Genomic DNA, 23,617 nt, shown 5'->3' on the forward strand with positions numbered 1-23,617 from the left:
GATGTTGAGTCGTTCCTTGATGAGTCCTACAGTAAGATTGTTACACCTAAGGTACCGGAAGAGAGATGGGTGACGGTGAGAAAGGGGTGGAAACATGTAATGCAAAGGTCCCCGGGTGTTGTACCTCTTGAGAACAGGTTCACCCACTTAGAAGGGACAAAAGACGTTAACACACTGGCTTGCGAAGCAAAAAGTGCTGTTGAGCCAACACCAAGATGGCCAATGTCAGGCAACGCCGTGGTAGTTGGAGACTCCATTGTGAGAGGTACGGACAGGGGTTTCTGTGGCAACAGACGGGATTCGAGGATGGTGTGCTGCCTCCCTGGTGCCAGGATCCAGGATGTCACGGACAGAGTGCAGAAAATCCTCAAGGGTGAAGGTGAACAGCCGGAAGTTGTAGTGCATGTTGGCACAAACGATGTCGGAACTATTTCAGAAGGGCTGCAAGGAAAAGCCTGGGAACTATAGACTCATGAGGTCATCATAGTTTTGTACATGGGAGGTTGTATCTTACAAATTTGTCGTTTTTTAAACAAGAAGACAAGAAGATTGATGAGGGCAAGGTCATAGACATTGTTTATATGGACCAGTGAGGCCTTTCATGGGGTTGTTTTTCGGCCTGGAGGCCTCTGACATAGTGTGCCTCAGGAGTCGGTGCTGCTTGTTGTTTATATTAATGATTTAGACGAGAATATGCAGGGCATGATTAGTAAGTTTGCAGATGGCACTAAAGAGGGTGGTTTCGCAGACAGCGAAGAGGGTTATTAAAAATTACAGCATATCATGATCTCTGTAACAGTTCTAGCGTTGAGGAAGGGGACAAGGTGGGAGGGTGGTGCAAGTAGAAGTTACTTAACATTTGAGAATCCAATGTTCGTACCGCTGGGACGGGTTGTAGGCTACCCGCGCTGAATAGGAGGTGCTGTTCATCCAATCTGCGTGTGGCTTCACTCTGGCAATGGAGGAGGCCCAGGGGAGAAGTTCAGTGTGAGAATGGGAATGGGTTAAAATGGAAATGGAATGATAATGCTGGATTTAATGAAAATGTAACAACAGTTAATTTGAAGGTAGAGATGATTCACTGACAATGCGCATTCCAATGATGATCCCAACCCCGGAGATTTTGGTTTCCAGCATTCCCAGCGAGAGGCAACTTGCGTTTGGAAGTTGCGCCGCTTCAGCAGGTTCTGGGGTTTAGTGCCGGGGCCGCGCCTCGTTGGCCAAATCCGCGCTTTCTGTTCAAAGGCGGTGTTTCTGTGCGGATCTGCCCGCGGCCGCTGCAGCAGCGGAGGGAGGGAGGGGCCGGTAGATTCGGGAGGCGGCGACTGGAGCCGCTATTCACGGCGCAGTCGGCCGCTCCCCGCGGGGGGGGGGAGTCACACCGACAAGCACCGGGTGCTCGCAGGCATCGACCCTCCGACGGGCGAGGGGAGAGACTCCTGGAGCAAGGACCGACACTCCCGGAGCAGCGGCGGAGAGGTCCGTCCACAGGGTGAGGGGGGAAAGAAAGGGTGCGGGGTGGAGAGGGCAGGGTGGGGAAGAGTGGGGAGCTGAGGAGGGAAGGGTGGGGACTGATGGGGAGAAGGGCGGCTGGTGGGGGGACTCTGCTTCGCTGCCAACAGCACCCTGTTTGCCCGATTTATGGCACAGTGTCGCAGTCAATCTCCCCCCACCCCGACCCACCACCACCTCCCCGAGGGAAGGTCAGTAGGTAGAGGGGGGGGGGGGGGGGGGGGGGGGGGTGGGGGGGAAAATGGGGAGGAGAGGGGATGGAAGGCGTGAGTAGTGGGGGGGGGGGGGCAGGTTGGGAGGAGGGAAAATGAGGGAGGATGGAGAAAAGATGGGGGGAGGAGTGAGGAATGGGAAGAAGACGAGAGGGTAGAAGAGAAGGAGAGAGCGTTGGAAGATAGAGGGGGAACGAGGCTAATGGGAATATGGGAAGAGAGAGAGAGAGAGAAAAGGGGAGAGAGAGGGAGGAGGGGAGAGGGCAGAGGAGAAGCAAAGGGGAAGAGGAGAGAACATGGGATGGAATGGGAGGGTGTGAGTGGGGATGGGGAGCAGAAGTGTGGGGGAGATTCATAGTGGTACAACATCAGCTCAACTTGTCCAAGCCCCGACAAGGTGCCCGTTTTGAACATCTGCTCGCGTTTGGCCCACATCCCTCTAAACCTTTCCTTTCCATGTACCTGTCAAAATGTCTTTTAAATGGTGTGTGTGTGGGTGGGGGTGGGGGGCGGTAGCAGCCAGAGGACACTGTACCCATCGATACCGGTGACATAGATTGAAAAAAGGATGTGGTTGGGCAGAGTGAATATGGGGAGCCAGGCAGAAGGTTAAAGGGAAGGGCCTCAGTGGTTGTAATTCCATTCTCAGGCATCAGGACAACATGGAAATTTCTCTAACGAGTTCCCCACCAATTATTTAAGGCACATTGGTGTGTGGTTACCTGCCTTATTCCTGCTGCTCTTAAACAAAGGAACAACATTAGGCTTGCACCCCCAGGGTCTCAAGGTGACAGAGATTGTGCGTGTATACATCTGCCAGGATTCCTTGGATTCTGAGATTGTTCCACAGATTGGAATGTAACAAGTGTAATCCAAGGCTTGGGCAGAGTGGATGTGGAGAGTTTAAGAAGGAACTGCAGATGCGGGAAAATCGAAGGTAGACAAAAGTGCTGGAGAAACTCAGCGGGTGCAGCAGCATCTATGGAGCGAAGGAAATAGGCAACGCTTCGGGCCGAAACCCTTCTTCAGTTTCGGCCCGAAACGTTGCCTATTTCCTTCGCTCCATAGATGCTGCTGCACCCGCTGAGTTTCTCCAGCACGTTTGTCTACCGTGGATGTGGAGAGGACTTTCCTTTAGGAAGGAGATGAGAAGGAATTTCTTTAGTCAAAGGGTGGTGAAACTGTGGAATTATTTGACACAGAAGGTTGTGGTGACCGTCAATGGATATTTTTAAAGCAGAGATAGATGGATTCTTGATTCGTACGGGTGTCGGGGGTTATGGGAAGAAGGCTGGAGAATGAGGTTAGGAGGGAGAGTGGCAGGATTGAATGGCGGAGTAGACTTGATGGGCCGAATGGCCTAATTCTGCTCCTTTATGACTTTATTTAAGAAAAAATGGAAAAGAGAAGATGGAGAACAGCACAATTATCATGATATCAGCAAAGGAGAAAATTCCAGAATCTATCAGGTTCTTCTTTAGACTCTGTCTCAGTAGCATGAAGAAGGGGCTCAACCTGAAACGTCACCCATTCCTTCTCTCCAGAGATGCTGCCTATCCAGCATATTGTGTCTATCTTCTATGTTCTGTGTCCCGGCGGACTTGCTAGCGCCCGCCGGGGGCTTTGACTTTGACATCGGGAGAAGAATGGAGAGTAGGGGAGAGATAAGACTTTGCCTTCCATCACAGTGAGGAGGAGATTCACTGTGATGGATGCTTGTGTAAATTGTGTTGGTGTGTGTCTTGGTTCTTTTCTTGTGTGACTGCAGAAACCAAATTTCGTTTGAACCTCATGTGAGGTTCATATGACAAATAAATGGTATTGTATTGTATTGTATGGAAAGTTAAGTTGCAGGTTTGGCAAAGAATTGGGTAACAGGACTATGTTAGTCGGTGTTGCCAGAGGATTGGAGTGCAATGTCAAACAATGATTATGTTGCTATACTGTGGACATGTATGACCTTCTGCTGAAAGAAGGATGTACTTGTAATTCACCGAGTGCAGCAGGCTGTTCCTGGGATTGGAGATTGGTCCTGTGTGGAATGATTAAGTGGTTGGTTGGCTCCAACTCTGGAGGTTTAAAGAATGAGAGATGGTTCTTGTAGCATTTGTGAGTCTCATGATGCTTGACAATTTAGATGCAGGGGTGGGGTCGTGTTTTGACGGCTGGGATATTGAGAACCAGAGATCAGCGACTCGGACGAAGTAGTCAACCGTTCTTGATCGAGGTGAGAAGAAACATTTTCACCCAGATGGTGGTTAATCTTTAGAATTATCTATCCAAGATGGTTTTGGAAAGTCAAAAGAAATGTGCATTGTTGTTTTGAATAGTTAAGGAATCGAGGGTTGATGCAGCAAAGTAGACCTAAGGTGAAAGGTCAGCCATGGTCTAATGAAAGATGGCAGGCATGAAGGGCTGAATGGCCTCCTGTTTCTTCCTGTGTCCCCTGATGCTGATTCAAACTCTGGTAGTGAGGCTGGTGTCGCTCTGTGTTGGTGTTGCTGAGGGGGTGTCAATAGCACCACAGTTGCCAACCTCCATATAGACTCGCAAGCTGCAAAAACAGCCTTCTGGCCCAGTTCACCAATGCTGTCCAAGATGCCCTATTCATGCTAGTCCCATTTGCCCATGTCTAGCCCACAGATGACAGACAGTTGTAGACGACTACAAACATGAATATTTCGTCAAAAATGGAGGATAAACTAAATATTAGTCACATTAGGAGAGGAAAAGCAGGTGATCATTGGCCAAAATTACTTTTGCACATCGTGATAAAATGGTGATATACCAAACGCTCATCCAGTCCTGAAGAGCGATCTAGCCCGTCTTACTCTGTCTCCTTAGCTCATCCCAGTCTATCCACTCTTTTGCCTCCCCCCCACCACCCCCCCCCCCCCCCCCACCCCCATCCATCCCACTCTCTGCTTCCCCCCCCAGTCCGTCCCACTCTCTGCCCCCCCCCCCACAGCCTGTGCCACTCTATGCTTCATTCCTCCCCACAACCCCATCCTACTCTCTGCCCTCCCCCCACAGCCCCGCCCCATTCTGCTCCCACCCACCACAGCCTGCCCCACTCTCTGCCTCATAACCCCTCTCCCCCACGGTCCTGTTAATTCCCACTCCCTCCCGTCCCCCTCCCAATCCCCACCGTGCTGCAAATTCCTTCCTCCCAGATATTTGTGCAGCTAGCTCCCTTTTGAATGCTGCATTTGAACCTGTCCTCGGTACCTGCAGGGTGGGGGCGGGAGTTTTTGGGGAGATGAAAGATGGAAAAGCTTTTACCCCGACTCCCACTCTGAAGAAGAGTCTCGACCCAAAACGTCACCTCTTCCTTTTTTCCCCAGAGATGCTGCCTGACCTGCTGAGTTACTCCAGCTTTTTGTGTCTATCTTCCCAAAGCTTTTTCCAAATGATTGTTAGAGTCATGGGACACCAGGGAAACGGGCAGACTCCACCACTTGCCACATACAATCTGCACATGACACTTCTGCACAAAATATTTCCTCTTGTCATATTAGCAGAAAATGAGCAGGGACAACAAGTATTGATTCGATTTGGTTGTTACTTGATTTTTTTTTCAAATGGATTTTAAAATGCATTTGATAAAATGTCATGTAACGGATAATGCCTTTTAAGAAGCATTTGAACAGACATATGGATAGGACAGGTTTAAAGAGATATGGCCCAAATGCAGGCAAATAGGACCAGCCCAGAATGCCAACTTGGTCAGCAGATAAGGTGGGCCGAAGGGCCTGTTTCCCTGGTGTCCCATGACTCTAACAATCATTTGCAAAAAGCTTTGTGAAGATAGACACAAAAAGCTGGAGTAACTCAGCAGGTCAGGCAGCATCTCTGGGGGAAAAAAGGAAGAGGTGACGTTTAGGGTCGAGACTGTTCTTCAGAGTGTGAGTCGGGGTAAAAGCTTTTCCATCTTTCATCTCCCCCCACCTCCCGCCCCCACCCTACAACCAGTCTGAGGAAGGATCTCATCTTGAAATGTCACCGATCCTTGTTGTCCAGACAGCGGGTCAGTGGCACAGCGGTAGAGTTGCTGCCTTGCTGCCTTTTACTGCGCCTGAGAACTGTGTTTGATTGTGACCGTGGGTGCTGCCTGTGCGGAGTTTGCACGTTCTCCCCCTGGCCGTGCGGGTGCTCTGGTTTCCTCACACATTCCAAAAATGTATCGTTTTTGTAGGTTAATTGTCTTCTGTAAGTTGCCAATTGCCCCTGGTATGTGAGATAGTGCTAGTGTACAGGGTGATCGCTGGTCAACACTGACTCAGTGAGCCGAAGGGCCTGTTTCCATGCTGTTTCTCTAAAGATGCTATCTAACCTGCTGAGTTACTCCAGTTATTTGTGCCCTTCTTTGGACAAGTAGTGACCGGCTGTTTTTTTTGACTTGTGCCCCTTCCTCTTCCGTCCCCATGGTCATATTCCTCCCCTTTTATTTTTTAAAGTCAGCAATCAACTCTTTCTGACATTAGGGCAAGATCATTATTCTTGCACAATAACACAAGGTTATTGGTCCTGTACTCCATCTCATGATTGTTGTGGGTCAACAGTGGTATCATCGGTGAACTTTGGTAACAATCGAGTTGGCTCAATACTTGGCCACACAGTCGTTATCATTCTTCCTCAGCACTTCGTTGCGGCCAATGTTAAGTCACTGCTGGTATTCATTGGGACAAGTCACTTTTCTTTGGCTCTGGAAATGAAAGTGGTCAGGATGGTTTAAACGCCTGTCCCTGGAGCTGTGAGTCTGCAGCCGTGCCACTCTGCCCGATCAATCTGGAATGCACAGTGGGTGGTGAACGTTAGTTGCAAAGGGACTGTCCGAAGCCAAAGTGAAAGCTAATTAAGTTGGGGATTTACCGAAGGGGAAAAAGCCCGTGGGTGTGACTAATTGGGCAACACTTTAACACCACTTTCATGGGTCGTGGAGTACAGCCTGCTCCATGCAAGGGCGGATGATTTTGGCTGTAAGTATTACATTTGCCTTCCACTCATGCTACTTGTTACGTTCAGCCACTTGCATGGATGGAAGGACCTCACATCTATTTGTGTGAATTTGGCATTTGAGTGCTTGAGTGGGAGTGTGTGACACCGTGCAGTAATTATATTTCACACAACCATCAAAAGCAAAAAAAAAAAAATCAAAATGAAGCAACTGGCAGCAATTCAAGTTTATGCAATTTGGAGCAATGTGAAAGAGAGGATGGACGTGCATAATGTTTGTCCTAGAGTATCCTGGTGAAAGCATTCTCTTGAACACAAATTCATATTTTAAAAGCTGCCTTGATGATTTTTGATCATTTGAACCATGATTGAGAAAATGTCAGTGTGCATTAAGATTGGGGCTGCAGCAAAACTAAAAATGGATGGGAGGGGGTTTGGGGAAAAGTAATACATTTTAAAGAAAGTTGCGAGTAAAGCAAATGAATGTGTCGGTCAAAAAGGTTTCAAAAAAGGAAATTAAAAAGTAAACATTGTAAAATACTGTCAGTATCTACAAAAAAAATTTCTAACGAGTTAACCAGAGCAGTAAAAAGGTTTCATCTATAGGTGTAGACTATGACCCCATGATGAAGTTACACAGTGATGAACAATGATTATGTTTTAGTTTTGTGATGTGACATTTCAAACAGATGGATGAAATAGGAAAGCAGAGTTGGCGTTGATGAGGGTGTGGGCAGTCAAGAGGAATAATTGTTTACAAGGTCAGACTTGATGTAAATAAAAATCCAAGTCAGCAGCGAGATTGCATCCCTCCCGCTGAATGATGCTGATCTGACACGCAGTCCCTGCTCCCAAAATAACACAAACAAACTGATTAAAGAGCTCCGTGGGTCAAGCAGCATCTGTGGAGGGAAAGGGATGATCAATGTTTTGCGTTGAGTCCCTGCTTCAGGGCCGAGTGTGTAGAGGGAGATAGCTGGGACATAGAGCTGAGAGGGAGGGGTGCGACAGAGGGTGAAAGGGAAAACCGGGCGAGGGAGGGATGATAAGCAGATGGGACCAGGTGGAGGAGAGGGGAGGAAAATCAATGAGGATGAGCACCTCATCTTCCACTTGGGGGAATGATGGCAGATGGCATTTAATCCAGGTGAACGTTGTGTAATGTACTTTTGGAGGTGAAAGATCTGCCAATCAATCACTCCACAGTAGATGGCAGTGACCTCAGGAGCTTTGATGTACAGAAAGATCTCGGGGTGCAAGTGAATGGCTCCCTGAAAGTGATGACATAGGTGGACAGGATAATGAAGAGGCATTTGGTATAATTGCTTTCCTGGGTCGAGGCATTGGGCATGAGTCATATTGCAACGGTCCAAAACATTTTTTTTTTTTTATTTTTTTATTTTATTAGAAGCAATTGTACAAAGATAAAACATTCACCATCTAGAATGATACAATTATTGTACAGCTTCATTTTTAACCTTAACCTAAATTGAAAAAATGGAAAACAGGAAACAAAGAGAAAGCATGAAAAGAAGAAAGGAAAAAGTGTAAGGAAAGGATAGAAAAGAACGAGAAAAAGTCCCCTGAGCTACCAGTGCAGTAAAGAGAAAGAGGAATAAGAAAAGATGGAGATATACCAAAACATTGATTGGACAGCATTTGGAGCATTGTCTTGCTCAAGGATCAGGTAGAATGATTTAAAAGATTTGTAATTTTAGACTGAGGATTAGGGATATTTTTGAAATCAAACAGTAAGCCTAGTTTACAGAGTGGTTGATCATTTATTGTCTATTTGTTTATTTGTTAGTGAGTTTAATCTGCCTGTGGAGCTGCAGCAAGTAAGAAGTCAATTGTCTGGTTGCAGCCCCATTGCACATGACAAATAACTGCTCTTGATTGTGGGAAAAAAACTGTAGGAGAAATAGACAAAAGGCAAGTAAACCACCTATTGGACAGGAACTGGAAAGAGGAATGGATTATAACGGCGAGAAATGTTGGGATGTTCAGCAGTTTTATTTTTTATCTTTTACCAAGAAGGTATAAATGTATCAGGCAAAACGAAGATCTGTAAACAGAGTGCTTAAAGATCATAGCATTAGAATTGTCATCATGTCTCTATGAAAACAATTGTGCTTGAGAAATGTGTAGGGAGGAATTGCAGATGCTGGTTTACACCAAAGATAGTCACAAAATGCTGAGAGAAACTCAGCAGGACAGGCAGCATCTCTGGATAGAAGGATTGCTGCCTGTCCCACTGAGTTACTCCAGCATTTTGTGTCTGAGAAATGGTGGGTGAGGATAGATCATGAGGAGTAGATACAATACAACATTGAACCTATTTGTGTAGGGAGTCTCTTGATTTTCAAGTGGAATGCCTGGTTAGAAGATTGGGCAATGGCCTGCAACAGGCGAGCTGTTAGTAGTGTCAGCGCCGTGCCTCAGCTGTTCACTGATGTGAATAGACCAAGTTGGTCCTTTCATCCACTGTAAGTTTGTTCATGGTACCAAGGTGGGTGGAGAGAGAACAAGTCATGTGGAGGATGCAGAGTCAGATAGAGTGGGCTTGATGATGGCAGATGGAGAATGATGTGGGAAGGACATCAATCGGCTCTCAAGTGTTGAGAAATGATTAAATGTGGCGTCTGTGATGAGTGCTTCGACACAACATGCAGAGTAAACATTGTGGCAGCAAGGATGCTGGGATGGAGCAGCTGACATGTACAGATCTATGGTGGCCATTCCTACAGGAGGTCCGTGCATTCCTTGGAAGTTCATGGACTCACCAGATTCACTCTTTAGTCAGAGGGTGGTGAATCTGTAGAATTCTTTGCCACAGAAGGCTGTGGAGGCCACGTCAATGGATAATTTTAAGGCAGAGATAGATAGATTCTTGATTAGTACAGGTGTCAGAGGTTATGGGGAGAATGGGGTTAGGAGGGATAGATAGATCAGCCAGGATTGAATGGTGGAGTAGACTTGATGGGCTGAACAACCTAATTCCACTTCTATTCCTAATGACGTTATGATTCATGTAAACACTCGGTCACTCAGGCAGCAGCTGAGGAAGAAGAGTTAGTATTTCAATTCAATTACTTCAGTGAAAAAATCTGAAAAGCATGATTTAAGTTATAGAGTCCGTACTATCCAGCAACATAGTATGTTGTTAGTTTACACCTCTGATTATGAAACTGGTCACAGGTTACTTAACCACTGTGCACCACTCTACCTTTAATCTGAAACTAAATCCAGAATTGGGTAAGCACTTACTTATTGTTCTGAATAAAACATTCATTTATTTTGTTTCTTTTGTTTTTCAGAAAATGACAATGATAAAAAAGTATAAAAAGGATTCCGAAGACTGTCTGACAATTTGCTTGAAGTATTTGCTGTTTATTTTCAACATCATCTTCTGGGTAAGTGAGATGCCGTTAGTGTCAGTGGACAGTGAGAGATGGTTCTCAGCCACCCTGGGGTCAGGCTGAACATAAAATGAGATTAACATGTGTAAATTCCTGAGAGGTCAGAGAGAAATGCAGCACCGAAACAGGCCCTTTGGCCCGCAGTCTGCACAGACCATCACCCATCCATTTTTTAATACTAGCCCTACCATAAGCCATCTGCCCAGATTCCAAAACTTATATACACAAGAGGGGGTGATTAATGACAGCCAATTAGCCTGGCAATCTGCATGATTTGGGAGGAAACTGGAGCACCCATGACAAGGCCATGCAGTCACAGGGAGAATGTACAAACTTTCCACTTTTGGCACCCAAGGGTGCTATTGAACCTGGGTTGCTGTTGGTCTATTGTGAGGCAGCAGCTCCACCCGCTGCATCGCTGTGATGCATGGCAAGGTAGGTGTTGGCAGAATCTTGTGGGGACATTGTTGCAAGATCAGGGAGCGATCATTCACAACTGCGATATGATGGAACTTCCTGCAGAGGGCGACAGGCCACTGAAATTAAACACAAAATGCTGGAGTAAAGGGCCTGTCCCACTGATGCGACTTTACAGCGACTGTCTTCGACGTTCCAGCTCGAGGGCACTCGCCTGAAAACACACACACGCACACACACATATACACACACACACACACACACACACACACACACATACACACACACACACACACACACACACACACACACACACACACACACACACACACACACACACACGCACGCACACAGCCAGGGAAAGCGGGGGAGCACTGTCTGAAATTCACACCCGCGATCAAGAGGAAGGTAAAAGACAGCAGCACAGTGTACAGTAAGTCCTTTAGAGAGTGGGGTGGGGAGAGAGGTTGGGAGAAGGGGGAAGAAGGAGTGGAGACACTTTTAAGAAGCCAGACAACTTTTAATAAAGTTTAGCGGGCATTTAACATTACCGGTCGGTTTTCCTTGGTCCTGAAAACTCCAGGGAGCTAATGCCCGGTCAGCAAAGGAGATTGCCTACGACTGCCTATAACTACATGGCGACGCCACTCCACTGCAATACGAGTTCAAAAGGCTCATGCTGACCAATTTTAACTTGTGGAAAAGTTTTCAACATGCTGAGAAAATATCCGCAACCTAGCTGAGGCCGCGAGTATGCGGGAACCTCCCTCGAGCATGAAGGAAAGTTCCTGTGACCTCATAGGACTTCCAAGGACCACATGTCGACCATGCTGCGAGTTTGAGTCGAGGGCAAACTCTTCTAAACTCGCAGATTAGGTTGCCGCAGTGGGACAGCACCTTAACTCAGTGGGTCAAGCAGCATCTCTGTAGAAAAGGAATAGGTGATGTTTTGGGTCAAGACCCTTCTTCAGAGTCTGAAGTTCAGAGCCTGGTTTACAGGTGTGAACATTGGGGGGGGGGGGGCGGGGAGATATTTTTACACAACTAGCCCCTCCGGCCACTCGTTCCATGGACCCATCACCCTCTGTGAAAACATTTCCCTTCCCATCCTCCTTAAATCTTTCACCTCCCACATTAAACTATGCCCTCTAGTTTTAGACTCTCCTATGCTGGGAAATAAGACTGTCGCCATCAACCTTACCTACACCCCTTGCGATTTTATAGACATCGATAATGTTAACCTCCTGCACACCTGGGTAAAGAACCCCAGCCTATCCAGTCTCCCCTTATAAATTGATCTTGTCAGACCCGACATCGTCCCAGTGAATGTTGTCTGCATCCACTCTAGATTATTGACATCCTCCCTCTGGGATGCTGACCAGAACACGGCTCAGCACTCCAGGTGTGGTCTCGCTGTCCTCCACAGCAGTTGGATGTTATCCAATGCCCCCTCTGATGAAGACAAGTTGCCATACATTGCCATCACCATCTTGGTCACCTGTGTCGTCATTTTCTGGGAACTATGTACCTGTGCCCCTTGGTCTCTTTTCCACAACCATTACAGTCTGAGGAAGGGTCTCGACCTAACACGTCACCCATTCCTGCTCCCCAGAGATACTGCCTGTCCCGCTGAGTTACTCCAGCATTTTGGTGTAAACCAGCATCTGCAGTTCCTTCCTACACTCCCCTGATAGAACTGTGCAAGGAGTGGTCGAGGCGGGTACAATGAGGCGGGTACAATTAGACATTAGAAACTTGCTTGAACAGCAGAGTATGGAATTGGTGACCTAGTGGTGCCTCGGGTACCCTGACACATGTATTTGGCTCCAGCCCTAAGTGCTGCAATGTTCCATAGTTTTACTTTCATAACTGAAATATTTCTGCTTTATGGCAGAGCTCTTGTGTTTTCGCGTGCCGTGTGAGTTGAGTGATTCTCTTGTGCCTGGTGTTTGAACAGCTGGCAGGGGCAGGGGTGCTTCTCATTGGGATTTGGACGCTGAACGAGAAGAGAGAGTACCTGAGCCTGCTGCCTTCCAGCACGTTTGCCGTCTCTGCGTGTATCCTCGTCTTCGCTGGATGCCTTGTCATCGTCACCGGATTCCTCGGCTGCTGTGCGGTCGTTCGGGAGCAGAAGTCTGCTCTCCTAGCAGTAAGTATTTTACATGAGAACAGCTTGTGATAAATTCTGTTGGAAGGGACTGCAGATGCTGGTGAAACACCGAAGATGGGCGCAAATTGCTGGAGAGCCTCAGCGGGACCTTCTCTCCAGAGATGCTGCCTGTCCCGCTGAGTTATTCCAGCATTTTGTGTCTAGTGATAAATTCTGCTGTCTGAGGATCGCTGACATTAAACCCGGGTGCACCTATGCAAAACAGCTCATCAACGCTGCAGTTACAGAGAATGGCCTGGGGGTTTACTCGACCATTGGGCAAGGACCCGCATAGTAGGCTGTCATGGAAGGGAAGGCACATAAATGTGGGGAGGACACGGTGGTTGTGGGAGAATTTAACCCCTTGTCCCACTTCACCAGGTCTGTATGTTCTTCAAGGCCTATGTGGTAAATTATGAAAATGTTGAGGGTCAGCCAGAAATGTGTGTGTGTGTTTTCACTTCACGGCGTGGGTCAGACTGTCCAGGGCAGTGTTTGCTACCCGATAGAATGACCCTTGAGAAGCAGCCACTGAGCAAACTATGGGCACCGTTGTCTTCCTCCTGGTTTATACGTTTATTCGTGGTTTACATCAGGGACAGCTTCTATCCACCTGCTATCAGGCAACTGAATCATCCACCACAACTAGAGAGCAGTCCTGACCTACTACCTACCTCATTCCGGAGAAAACCCACGCAGGTCACGGCGAGAACGTACAGGCTTCATACAGACAGCACCCGTAGTCAGGATCGAACCCGGGTCTCTGGGTTATTAGTGCAGCAACTCTGCACCAGCTCCTCAGCCACACATTCAGATCCCTTACATCCCTGTTCCTGCCCGCACCAACACAAGGTACTGGAAGCAAACCAGAGGTAACCACCCTAGAGGTCCTGCTGTTCAGCCTTCGTCCTAACTCTCTAAACTCGCGTTGCAGAACCTCCCTCCTCTTCTTCCCGACGTCGTTTGTGCCGACATGCACAACCACCAGCGGCTGCTCCCCTTCCCCTTGAGAATGCCCAGCAATTGTTCCAAGACGTCTTGGACCTTGGCACCAGGGAGGCAACAAACCATCCTCGAGTCTCGCCTGTTGCCACAGAATCTCCTGTCCGTACCTTCCACGATTGAGTCACACTTCCACATATGGAACGAGCCAGAGGAAGTAGTTGAGGTGGGGACTATAACAACATTTAAAAGACATTTGGACAAGTACATGGATAGGAAAGATTTATTGGGATATGGGCCAAACGTGGGAAGGGATGGGACCAGTGTAGATGCGGCTGTTTGTTCGACATGGGCAAATTGGGCCAAAGGGCCTGTTTCTGTGTTGTCGGATGCTGAGATGAATGATGATAAGTAATTAATCAAAATAAATCAATAATATTGGAGGAATTCTATAACAGGGTGGTGAAAATGTGGAAGTCGCGCTGTGTGAAGTGATTGCTGTAGAGAGCATTAATCAATGAAGGGGCCGGGGCATTTTGGAGATGAGAGGGGGTTGGGGAGGAATCAGAACGGATCATTAGTATTGGAGCATTCACAGGACAACCACTTGGGTTAAACTGCCTGTGTGCTACAGCAAATGCCACCTGTGATTGGATCATGGAGCGGACAGCTTGTAGTTACAGGTGGTCAGGTTCATAGTTCATAGTTGTAATTGTTTTCCTTTACTTTTCAGTACTTTTCTTTGCTCTTGCTAATCTTCCTGATTGAGTTGGTGGCGGGCGTGCTTGCTTGCATTTATTATCGAAGGGTGAGTTTAACTCCAATTTTAGAAATCAAATTGTGTTCAAGTTTCAGGATAGTGAACATAACGTGCTAGACCCCGAGAACGCCGGGACCCTCTGACCTGCCTTTGTGTACACTCAGCACACGGCTGGTCGCACTGCTGTTTGGTATCGAGTTTGTAGAGGTAAAATGGATCCTTGATAAAATGCTCAGATCGTCAACCACCATTCCTTACTCTCCTCCCCCCCTCCCCCTCGCTCCTCACTCACTTCACTCACCCCTCATTACTCACCTCCCTCACTCCACGTTCCTCACTCACCTCCCTCCCTCACCTGGGTCATTGCCTTTCATAGAAACATAGAAACATAGAAAATTGGTGCAGGAATAGGCCATTCGGCCCTTCGAGCCTGCACTGCCATTCAATATGATCATGGCTGATCATCCAACTCAGTATCCCGTACCTGCCTTCTCTCCATACCCCCTGATCCCTTTAGCCACAAGGGCCACATCTAACTCCCTCTTAAATATAGCCAATGAACTGGCCTCAACTACCTTCTGTGGCAGAGAATTCCAGAGATTCACCACTGTCTGTGTAAAACCCACCCGCCTGGCTGTGGTATTAAGCAGTGAACTCGCTCTGACCCTCTTTGTTCTTTCCCCCTGTTGCTCCTGTGCAGTTGAGCGGTGAGCTGACGCAGCACCTGAACAGGGCGATGCTGGAGCGTTATGGCGAGCCGGCCGAACACAGTGTCACCCGTTCCATCGACCGGCTCCAGCAACACGTACGTACGCACCCACCGCACTGCAACACGCCTGGAGCGGGGCTCTGTTACATTTAGTCTTCTCGCTGGCACCTAACATGCTGGTAGTTGAGAAACACAAACCTTCATTGTGGGCAATGATGCATCGTTTTGAGGAATGTTGCCCACAAAAAAACCCTCTGTTCCTATCTTTCTGAGTGTAATGTTAATCTATTTTATTTGGTTAACTAGAGCAAGGTTTAAGATGCGGAGTGTTTTGAGGTTGCAGTTACTGATGTGTATGACAGAAGAAGAGGGCCATTCTTCATTGAGAAGAAGGGTCTCGACCCGAAACATCACCCACTCCTTCTCTCCAGTGATGCTGCCTGGCCCGCAGAGTTACTCCAGCATTTTGTGTCTTTCTGAGGGGTCTCTGGGCCGGGTCCCCAGGCCACGTCATGGGATAAGTCTCTGGGTCAAGATAAAAAGCACCACACCCAGTTCCTGTTTATGCCGAATATCCCGTGTTGATGTCCTGGGGCAATGGTCTACTTGGATCACCCTGTACTGCCTCTCACATGCACTGACTGGAGCCAACACCCCTGTTCACATGATCCCTCACCACCTAATGCAGGGATCATACATGAATAGATCGGGGTCACAGGTACCTGGGCATGTGATCCTCACCATCTAATGCATGGATCTATCACGCACTTACTGGGGTAAACATATATGTTCACATGATCCCCCACTTCCCAATGCCAGGATCTCACAGTGCCATGATATCGCTGCAGGCATCTTTTGCGACACTGTTTTAAGTGCCAAAAGCCTGACTGGAGACAGGAAAGGCTCTCTCTCCACCACACATTTTTTGCAGATGACTAACTATTTCAAAAAAGCACGATGCCTTTTTTGTTTTTGGAAAACAATATTCAAGTTAATTCGCCAGAAGATGACACTGCTCCAACACATAATGCAGGAGTAACTCAGCGGGCCAGGCGGTATCCCTGGAGAACGTGGATAGGTGACACTTTGGGTCAGGACCCTTCTTCAGACTCTGACTCTGGTCTTCCTCCCTCTGCTGCAGTTCAAGTGTTGTGGCAGCAACAACGCAACTGACTGGCAGGACAGTGCCTACATCCGCTCACCGGCATCCGATAACAGGCTGGTGCCTGACAGCTGCTGCAAGACTGTGACGGAGGCCTGCGGGAGTAGAGACCACCCCTCCAACATCTACAAGGTGGAGGTAAGCAACGACTGGCCGGGGGGTGAACACCCTATGCTGCTATTCATATAGAGTGAAACAGTGTGGAAACGGGCCCTACGGCCCACACCGGCCTACAGGTCCCAGTTACACTAGTCCCACCTGCTGGCATTCGGTCCATATCCCTCCAAACTTGTCCTATCCATGTACCTGTCTAACTGTTTGTTAAAGGTTGGGATAGTCCCAGCCTCAACTACCTCCTCTGGTGGCTTGTTCCGTACATCCACCACCCGTTCTGTGAAAAGGTTCCCCTCGGATTCCTATTAAATCTTTTCCCCTTCACCTTGAACCTATGTCCTCTGGCCCTCGATTCCCCCACTCTGGGGAAGGGATTGTGTGCATCTACCCGATAGATTCCTCTCGTGATTTTATGTTTGTACATGGCATAAGCAATGGTCATCGTTTCTTCTCCTGTATTATATTGGAGTGCAGGAGGATGAGGTACGATCTTATTGAGGTGAACAAAATCTAGGTTATGGGAGAACAGTTCAGCAGTTTGATAACAGCAGGGAAGAAGCTGCTCTTGATCTGGTGGCACGTGCTTTCAAGCTTTTGTATATTTTGTCTTGCAGGCGAGGGGAGAAGGGGGAACGACTGGTCCTTGATTATATTGGCTGCTTTCTCAAAACAGCATGAAATGACCATCTTTGGAATGATGGTCGCTGAGAATGGTCTGAGGGTGAGGTGTCATTATCGTACTTCACCCTGACCATTGTTGGTGAGGAAGCGGGTGGGTGAGTGGGGTCTGCTGAGAGGAGGGCAGGTTGGCTGCTAATTGGGGGTGGTGGTGAAAATGGGTGTGAGAATGCAGAGGATGTGGAAGGAATCGGCCGTGAGAAGCTGGGCGCTTTAGTGTAGCCAAAACAACACCCACAGTGCTGGAGCAACTCAGCAGGCCTGGCAGCATCTCTGGAGGACATGGACAGGCAACGTTTCAGTCGAGATCCTTCTTCAGACCATGCTGATAGCCAGCAGCTTTGCTTTTCTGTTCTCATGCTAAGGCCAGCAGTTCAGAGAGATCGCACTAGTGGTCATTTAGGTCTAATGTGAATTCTTCTTTGTCATTTAAATTGGATGTTTTAAATATTTTCCTTGTGTAATGCTGTGGGTCGATGGATGTTTCAGATGTGTGACATCTTCAGGTGCTCCGTTTTCCTCCCACATTCCAAAGACGTGCAAATGTTGTAGGTTAATTGGCTTCTGTAAATTGTCCCTAGTGTGTAGAATAGTGTTAGTGTACGGAGCGATCACTGGTTGGCGTGTACTCAGTGAGGTGAAGGGCCTGTTTCCATGCTGTATCTCGAAAGGCGGTAGCTACTCCAACAAGCACCAAGCCTTTGAATTTGAAGGCATCGTGACATAAACACATTGGGAGGGTGGGAAGTGGCTGACGTCAAGCGAGGTTTTACCCGTGTCCTGTGAGATCACCACTGTTGGTGTGCAGCAATGAGAAGTGTGGCGGGATCTCTTCAGTATTACAGGACCTGATCATCGTCCCTTCTCATCGCCGTGTCAGAATGTACAGCAGGGAAGTAATTTGAATATTTCTGGACTCGGTGAAATTCCAAGAAGTCAATGATCCATGCAGTGCTTTGAGAGTTTTGAACCTTTGCCTTTAGTGCTCGGTGTACGTGCTATTGCATTTAATTCACGTCCACATCCCGTTTCATTCTTTCAACCACTTTCATGTTTTTAAATATTGTTCAGGAGATACGGTGCCACCGGTAGAGCTGACGTTCATTGTTCACTCACTTCCCCCGGCACGGAATGTGAGAATGATGTGGCCCATATAGGCAGTCCAAGGTCTCAACATCCACATGGGGCAAGGGCACCAGGGCACCAGGGCACCAGGCTACCAGGGCACCAGGCTACCAGGCCTGAAGGTTTTATGTCATCTAAAATTGTATTGTATTGTATTGTATTTTAATGACCACACAGCCAGGCTGGTGGAATTTGTTATCAGTACAGCTCGATACAGGTTCCAACATTTCATCAAACATTAAACATATAGCATAGATATACATACAAACAGACGCATTACATAATACATAATACAAAATCATTTTTATGACCTTCCGATTGTTTCACGGTTCTTGTTGTTACTAAAAGTAAGAGATTTATTGAATACCTGAATTTAAATTGCCACAGTGGAATTGGAATTCATGCCTCTGGGCTAATGGTCCAGAACTCTGGCCACCCACAGCCGTTGTCCACAACTTTACACCCAATCTCCAATTGTTGCTCCATTCTTGGGTCGATCCATGTCCTCTGCACACTGCAGCTCGATGGCTGAGGCTCACAACCTTGGTGCTGGACTGATGTCAGCTTCTGTTAGATCCGAAGATTAGACCCACTTCCCCCAGTAAGCTTGTGGGAGGCATTACAGTGTGTTGTTGTGCTGTGTCGTGCACTGACGCTGGTCTTGAGAATGAGACTCTCTCTGTTGTAGATCATTGTTTGGTATCGGGGCTTGCATACCATCATGAAGTAGATATGACATGGAAATTCATTCCTGTGCACACCCAAACTTAAGGAGGTTGTTATGGAGTCATAGAGTGATACCACACAGAAACAAGCCATTCAGCCCAGCGTGTCAATGCCTAACATTTTCCTTAAGCAAGCTAGTCTCACTTGCCTGTGCCTGCCCCATATCCCTCTGAACCTTTCCTATCCATGCACATGTCCAAGTGCTTTTCAAATGTTGTCATTGTTCCTGCCTCGACTACCTCATCCTTGTTCCATATACCCTGTGTTGGAAAAGTTGCCCTTCAGGTAACAGTTAAATCTTCTCCTCTCACCTTAAACCTATATTAGTTTTTGATACCCACCTTGGGGGAGAAAGACTGTGACTATTCACCTTATCTATGCCCCTCATGATTCTATACACTATTTGCAATATTCCTCAGTTCCTACTCTCCAGGGGCAAACAAAGCCCTACCCTATCCAGCCTCTCCTTACAACTTAAACCCTTCAGACTCAGTAACATCTTTGTAAATCTTCTTTGCACCCTTTCTAGTTTAAAGACATTCTTCCTGCAGCAGGACGAACAGGACTGTACACAGTAAGCCACAGTACATCAAATGTGACCTTAAACAGCTGTGACATGATGTCCCAGTCTCCTGTGCTCAGTGTCCTGGCCAATGAGGCCAAGTCTGCAAACACCTTCCTCATCACCCCGTCCACCTGACCAACTGTAAGATGTCCCAACTCTTATCCTCACTATATCAGCCGACGAAGGCAACGAGCATGCCATTCACCTGTAATACCAACCTTTCTACCTGTGTTGCCGTTTTCATTGAACCATATAGCTGCAACCTCCTCCTCCCACACCACCACCCAGGTCTCTCTGTTCTACAACACTCCCCAGGATCCTTCCATTTACTGTATATGTACAAGGTGTGTGGAACAGCCCACATTTATAATTATACTTGGCCAGAGCCTCAAACTCTCATCCCCCAGGAGATGCCACCTAAACTTGCCACAATTACCTGCAAACCGTCTCACCCAGTTGAACCTTGAAGTTCCAGTCCAATACCTCCAAACTTGATCTTGCCCCAGTTTAGGGCCTTAACTAGTAGGTCAATCAAGTTATGGAAATTGTACAGAGTGTACAATGGATCAGTGCAGATGGAGACACCATGGCTATTCCGTGTTGTGTAACACTGCCCTGCAGTCTTGAGAAGGGATTTGAACTGCTGGCTCTCAGCTCAAAGCTGCCACTCACATTGGCGAAAATCAGCAGAGTTCAATCATGAGTAAAACATTCGACAAGGTCAAAATTATGTTGGAGTTGGGCCTCATTACTATCTGCTACTCGCATCATCTCCTTTTGCACTTGATCTGAGTCTGGGTCTGAAGCTGTGTGTTTCCTGTTGGCAGGGTGGATGTCTCACAGTCCTGGAGCAAGTGCTGGTAGATCACCTGCTGATCATGGGAGCGGTTGGCATTGGCGTTGCCTGCTTACAGGTGAGTGCCCATTGGCAAAGTCTGCTTACAGGTGTGGCCATTTGTGGCCATGGGGGGGGCGTGGATCTGAGGGGGGGGGGGGGGGGATTTGAGGGGGGGGTCTGAGGGAGGGGAGGGGGGTTCCGAGGGGGTTCCGGGGGGTTTGGGAGGGGGGTCTGAGAGGGGGAGGGTTGAGAAGGCGTCTGAGGGACGGGAGAGGGATTCTGGGGGAGGGGGGGTTTGAAGGAGGAGAGGGGTCCAAGGGAGGGTCTGATGCCGGTGTTGATGGACTGGGGAGTGTTTGCGAGCTGCACCGTCCCGTCCCCAGGGAACGGCAGGAGCCGCAGGTCAGGGGTCGGGCCGGTTTGTGCTGGCAGTGGCATCAGGTTGGGTCCAGCAAGGGGATAGCATCAGCCACTCGATGGGCAGCAAGGCCTGTGTCAGTCTCTTCGCTCTGCCAGCAGTGGGATCTTGCTACGCAGCCCCTGTCTGTCCAGTAGCGGGTGTAGCTCTGACATGGGTGGGAGAGGATGGGGGGGGTGAGAGTCGGGGGGGGGGGGGGGGGGGGGGGACTCGGGATATCACCACCTCCTCTGCCCCACACTGAGCCGCTCCTGTTTGCGTGGCAGCTGATCGGAGCCGTGACCACTGCGTGTTTCATCTGTGTGCTCATCAAAGAGGAGGAGGGATGTTTCCAGAGCTGACGGCACGCGTGTCCGAGGCGTGAGCTGCCCGTGAGTTTCTGCATCCCACCCCCATCTCCGCTCTCTCCCATCCTTCCCCACTCTCCCCCTCTCCCCCCTGCCCCCTCCCCCGTCCCATGTCACTGTGTGAGTTGGCCTGAGTTCCCACTGCTGCTGCCCCCCCCCCCCCCCCCCCCTCGGGCGGATTTGGGGAGCAGGACGATGTGACATTGAGGATTCCTATTTGTGTTCTTGCAGATGTGAGGCAGGAGGAGACCTGGTGTTTACCTGAGAACCAGTCAGTCCTCGCCGCCGGTCACCCGCGGGAGCTGCCTGCCGGCATGAAGCACTTGACCAGCGGCAGCAGTGCGTGCAGGATGCTGGCGGTATCATTTACCCATCACCTGTAATGTACTCCGTCACTGAGCTGTAATTACCTAGAGCTGGAGTGTAGTCGCCACGATGTGTATCGCTGCTCACCCCCCTCTGCCCTCACACAGCTTGCTGCGCTTTACGTCGTGAGGGACCTACCGCGGGGCAACCTAATGCAGGGGAGTCCGTAACGCGGAGGGGGGACCTACCGTGGGGGCGGGGGACAGTACCGTCCACACTCCCCCTCTTCCTTTGCTGTTCAACGACCCATTCACCCCGGACAGTCCCTGGTTGTTGACGGACGAGGCTGATGTGGGGCCTCAGACCTTCCACGGACAGGCAGGGCGGGCGGTGGCCACGTGTGTGTTGTGTGTGTGTGTGTGGTGCAGTGGATGTGTCTGAGTCTGTGTGCGTGAGAGAGAGAGTGTGAGTATGAGAAATGTGAAAGAGGGAGACTAGCGATATGGAAGGGGTAACGTGGGAAACCGACAGATCAAAGCAGATGATGCTTAAGGACATCCAGTTCCCCTCTCCCCTGCCTCTTGGTTTGGAAGAAGGGTCTCGACCCGAAACATCACCTTATTCCTTCTCTCCAGAGATGCTGCCTGTCCCACGGAGTTACTCCAGCATTTTGTGTCTATCCTCGGGGTAAACCAGCATCTGCAGTTCCTTCACACACACCCCGCCATCAGCCAGTGTGGAAGAGAGCACGTGTAGCGCGAATCCCTGTGCACTGATGGGTTGCTGGGATGCCCATGGGCGCTACAGCAAGGCAGTCCTTTCATCGTGTTTTCTGGTCTTGCCTATTATTCAGAATATTCGTCAAACATTAGAGAAAACAGAAAGATATTTCTATGAGAAATTAAAAAAAAAAATGCAGTGAACTACTTTATAAATAACAGAACACTTGTTTAAAGTATTTTAATTTCATACTTTATTCTTCCTAAATCAAAGTCCCTCATAATGTTTTCCATTGGCCGATGTTTGGCAAGATTCAATTAAAACGGTCTGCTTGGATGTGCAAATGTGTAAATAGTTATTTGTTTTACAGAAATAAAGACGTATCTGTGTGTCGATGATCAGGAGATTCTGATTAGTTGTTGTCCGAAGCCCACAAGTTACTTGTGTTGGGCTGGAGAGATCGCTGGTTTCATGAAGCTGAACTCAGCCTATTCGCTGGCTGCAAGCATCATAGAGAAAATAGACACAAAGTGCTGCCGCAGCTCAGCGGGACAGGTAGCCACTCTGGAGAGAAGGGATGAGTGACATTTTGGGTTGAAACCCTTGTTCGGACTGAGAGTCGGAGGAGAGGGAGACCTAGATGCTGATCAAGGAAATCCAGTCTCCCTTGACTCTCAGTCTGAAGAATCTTATAGAAACTTACAACATTCTTAAGGGGTTGGACAGGCTAGATGCAGGAAGATTGTTCCCGATGTTGGGGAAGTCCAGAACAAGGGGTCACAGTTTAAGGATAAGGAGGAAATCTTTTAGGACCGAGATGAGAAAAACATTTTTTACAGAGAGTGGTGAATCTCTGGAATTCTCTGCCACAGAAGGTAGTTGAGGCCAGTTCATTGGCTATATTTAAGAGGGTTAGATGTGGCCCTTGTGGCTAAAGGGATCAGAGGGTATGGAGAGAAGGCAGGTACAGGATACTTAGTTGGATGATCAGCCATGATCATATTGAATGGCGGTGCAGGTTCGAAGGGCTGAATGGCCTACTCCTGCACCTATTATCTATGTTTCTAAGAAGGGTCTCGACCTTAAACAGTACCTATTCCTTCTCTCCAGAGATGCTGCCTGTCCCGCTGAGTTGCTCCAGCAACTGTGTCTATGCTCCGTGTAAACCAACATCTGTAGAGCCTTCCTACACAGTATCACAGAGAAATCTCTGACTTCCTGACTTCCCATCGCGATGTTGTTAGCGCTGGAACCGCAGACCTGCTCTACACATCTCCCAGGAAATGAAGGGAAGCACGTGGACTATCGGGGAAACTGGGTTCAAGGGAGTTTCTGGAGGAATATAGATTGTGTAGGTGAGAACTGAAGGGACAATGAAATATCCTGAGCTGGTACATTCAGGGCATCTCAAGATATACAGCGCAAGAGGGCAGCCAAGGGAAGAGTGGCTCTTTACAGACGAAAGGGGGACTCTTTGTGAAGGGCCACAGATGTGGGTCCTTACTAAATATTCACCGATCAGTAATTCCCCACTCTTCTATC

The 23,617-nt window shown here is 48.4% G+C and overlaps 1 protein-coding gene across 3 annotated transcripts; it reads left to right on the forward strand.

Moving 5' to 3' along the window:
- The first annotated feature begins 701 nt into the window (after positions 1-701).
- tspan11 (tetraspanin 11) lies at positions 702-22,387 on the forward strand. 3 transcript variants are annotated; one of them, XM_055650471.1, is made up of 9 exons: positions 702-1,067; positions 9,998-10,093; positions 12,474-12,665; positions 14,341-14,415; positions 15,068-15,172; positions 16,218-16,376; positions 20,274-20,360; positions 20,969-21,073; positions 21,281-22,387. In XM_055650471.1, exons 2-8 carry the CDS (start codon positions 10,001-10,003, stop codon positions 21,041-21,043), a joined length of 786 nt encoding a protein of 261 aa, XP_055506446.1. In that variant the 5' UTR covers positions 702-1,067; positions 9,998-10,000; the 3' UTR covers positions 21,044-21,073; positions 21,281-22,387. The 3 variants fall into 3 exon arrangements, with proteins under 3 accessions (XP_055506446.1, XP_055506444.1, XP_055506445.1); XM_055650469.1 differs by lacking the exon at positions 702-1,067 and adding an exon at positions 1,322-1,492; XM_055650470.1 differs by lacking the exon at positions 702-1,067 and adding an exon at positions 1,323-1,479.
- Positions 22,388-23,617: the final 1,230 nt, after the last annotated feature.

Source organism: Leucoraja erinacea, chromosome 19, assembly GCF_028641065.1.
Source record: "Leucoraja erinacea ecotype New England chromosome 19, Leri_hhj_1, whole genome shotgun sequence".
Taxonomy (NCBI): domain Eukaryota; kingdom Metazoa; phylum Chordata; class Chondrichthyes; order Rajiformes; family Rajidae; genus Leucoraja; species Leucoraja erinaceus.

Bases quoted from the DNA above. Each gene is read 5' to 3' on its own strand.
- tspan11 (XM_055650471.1), top strand. From the start codon at position 10,001: ATGACAATGATAAAAAAGTATAAAAAGGATTCCGAAGACTGTCTGACA. The intron at 12,666-14,340 runs GTAAGTATTTTA...TTTACTTTTCAG, and splicing joins AGAAGTCTGCTCTCCTAGCA to TACTTTTCTTTGCTCTTGCT. The intron at 20,361-20,968 runs GTGAGTGCCCAT...TTTGCGTGGCAG, and splicing joins TTGGCGTTGCCTGCTTACAG to CTGATCGGAGCCGTGACCAC.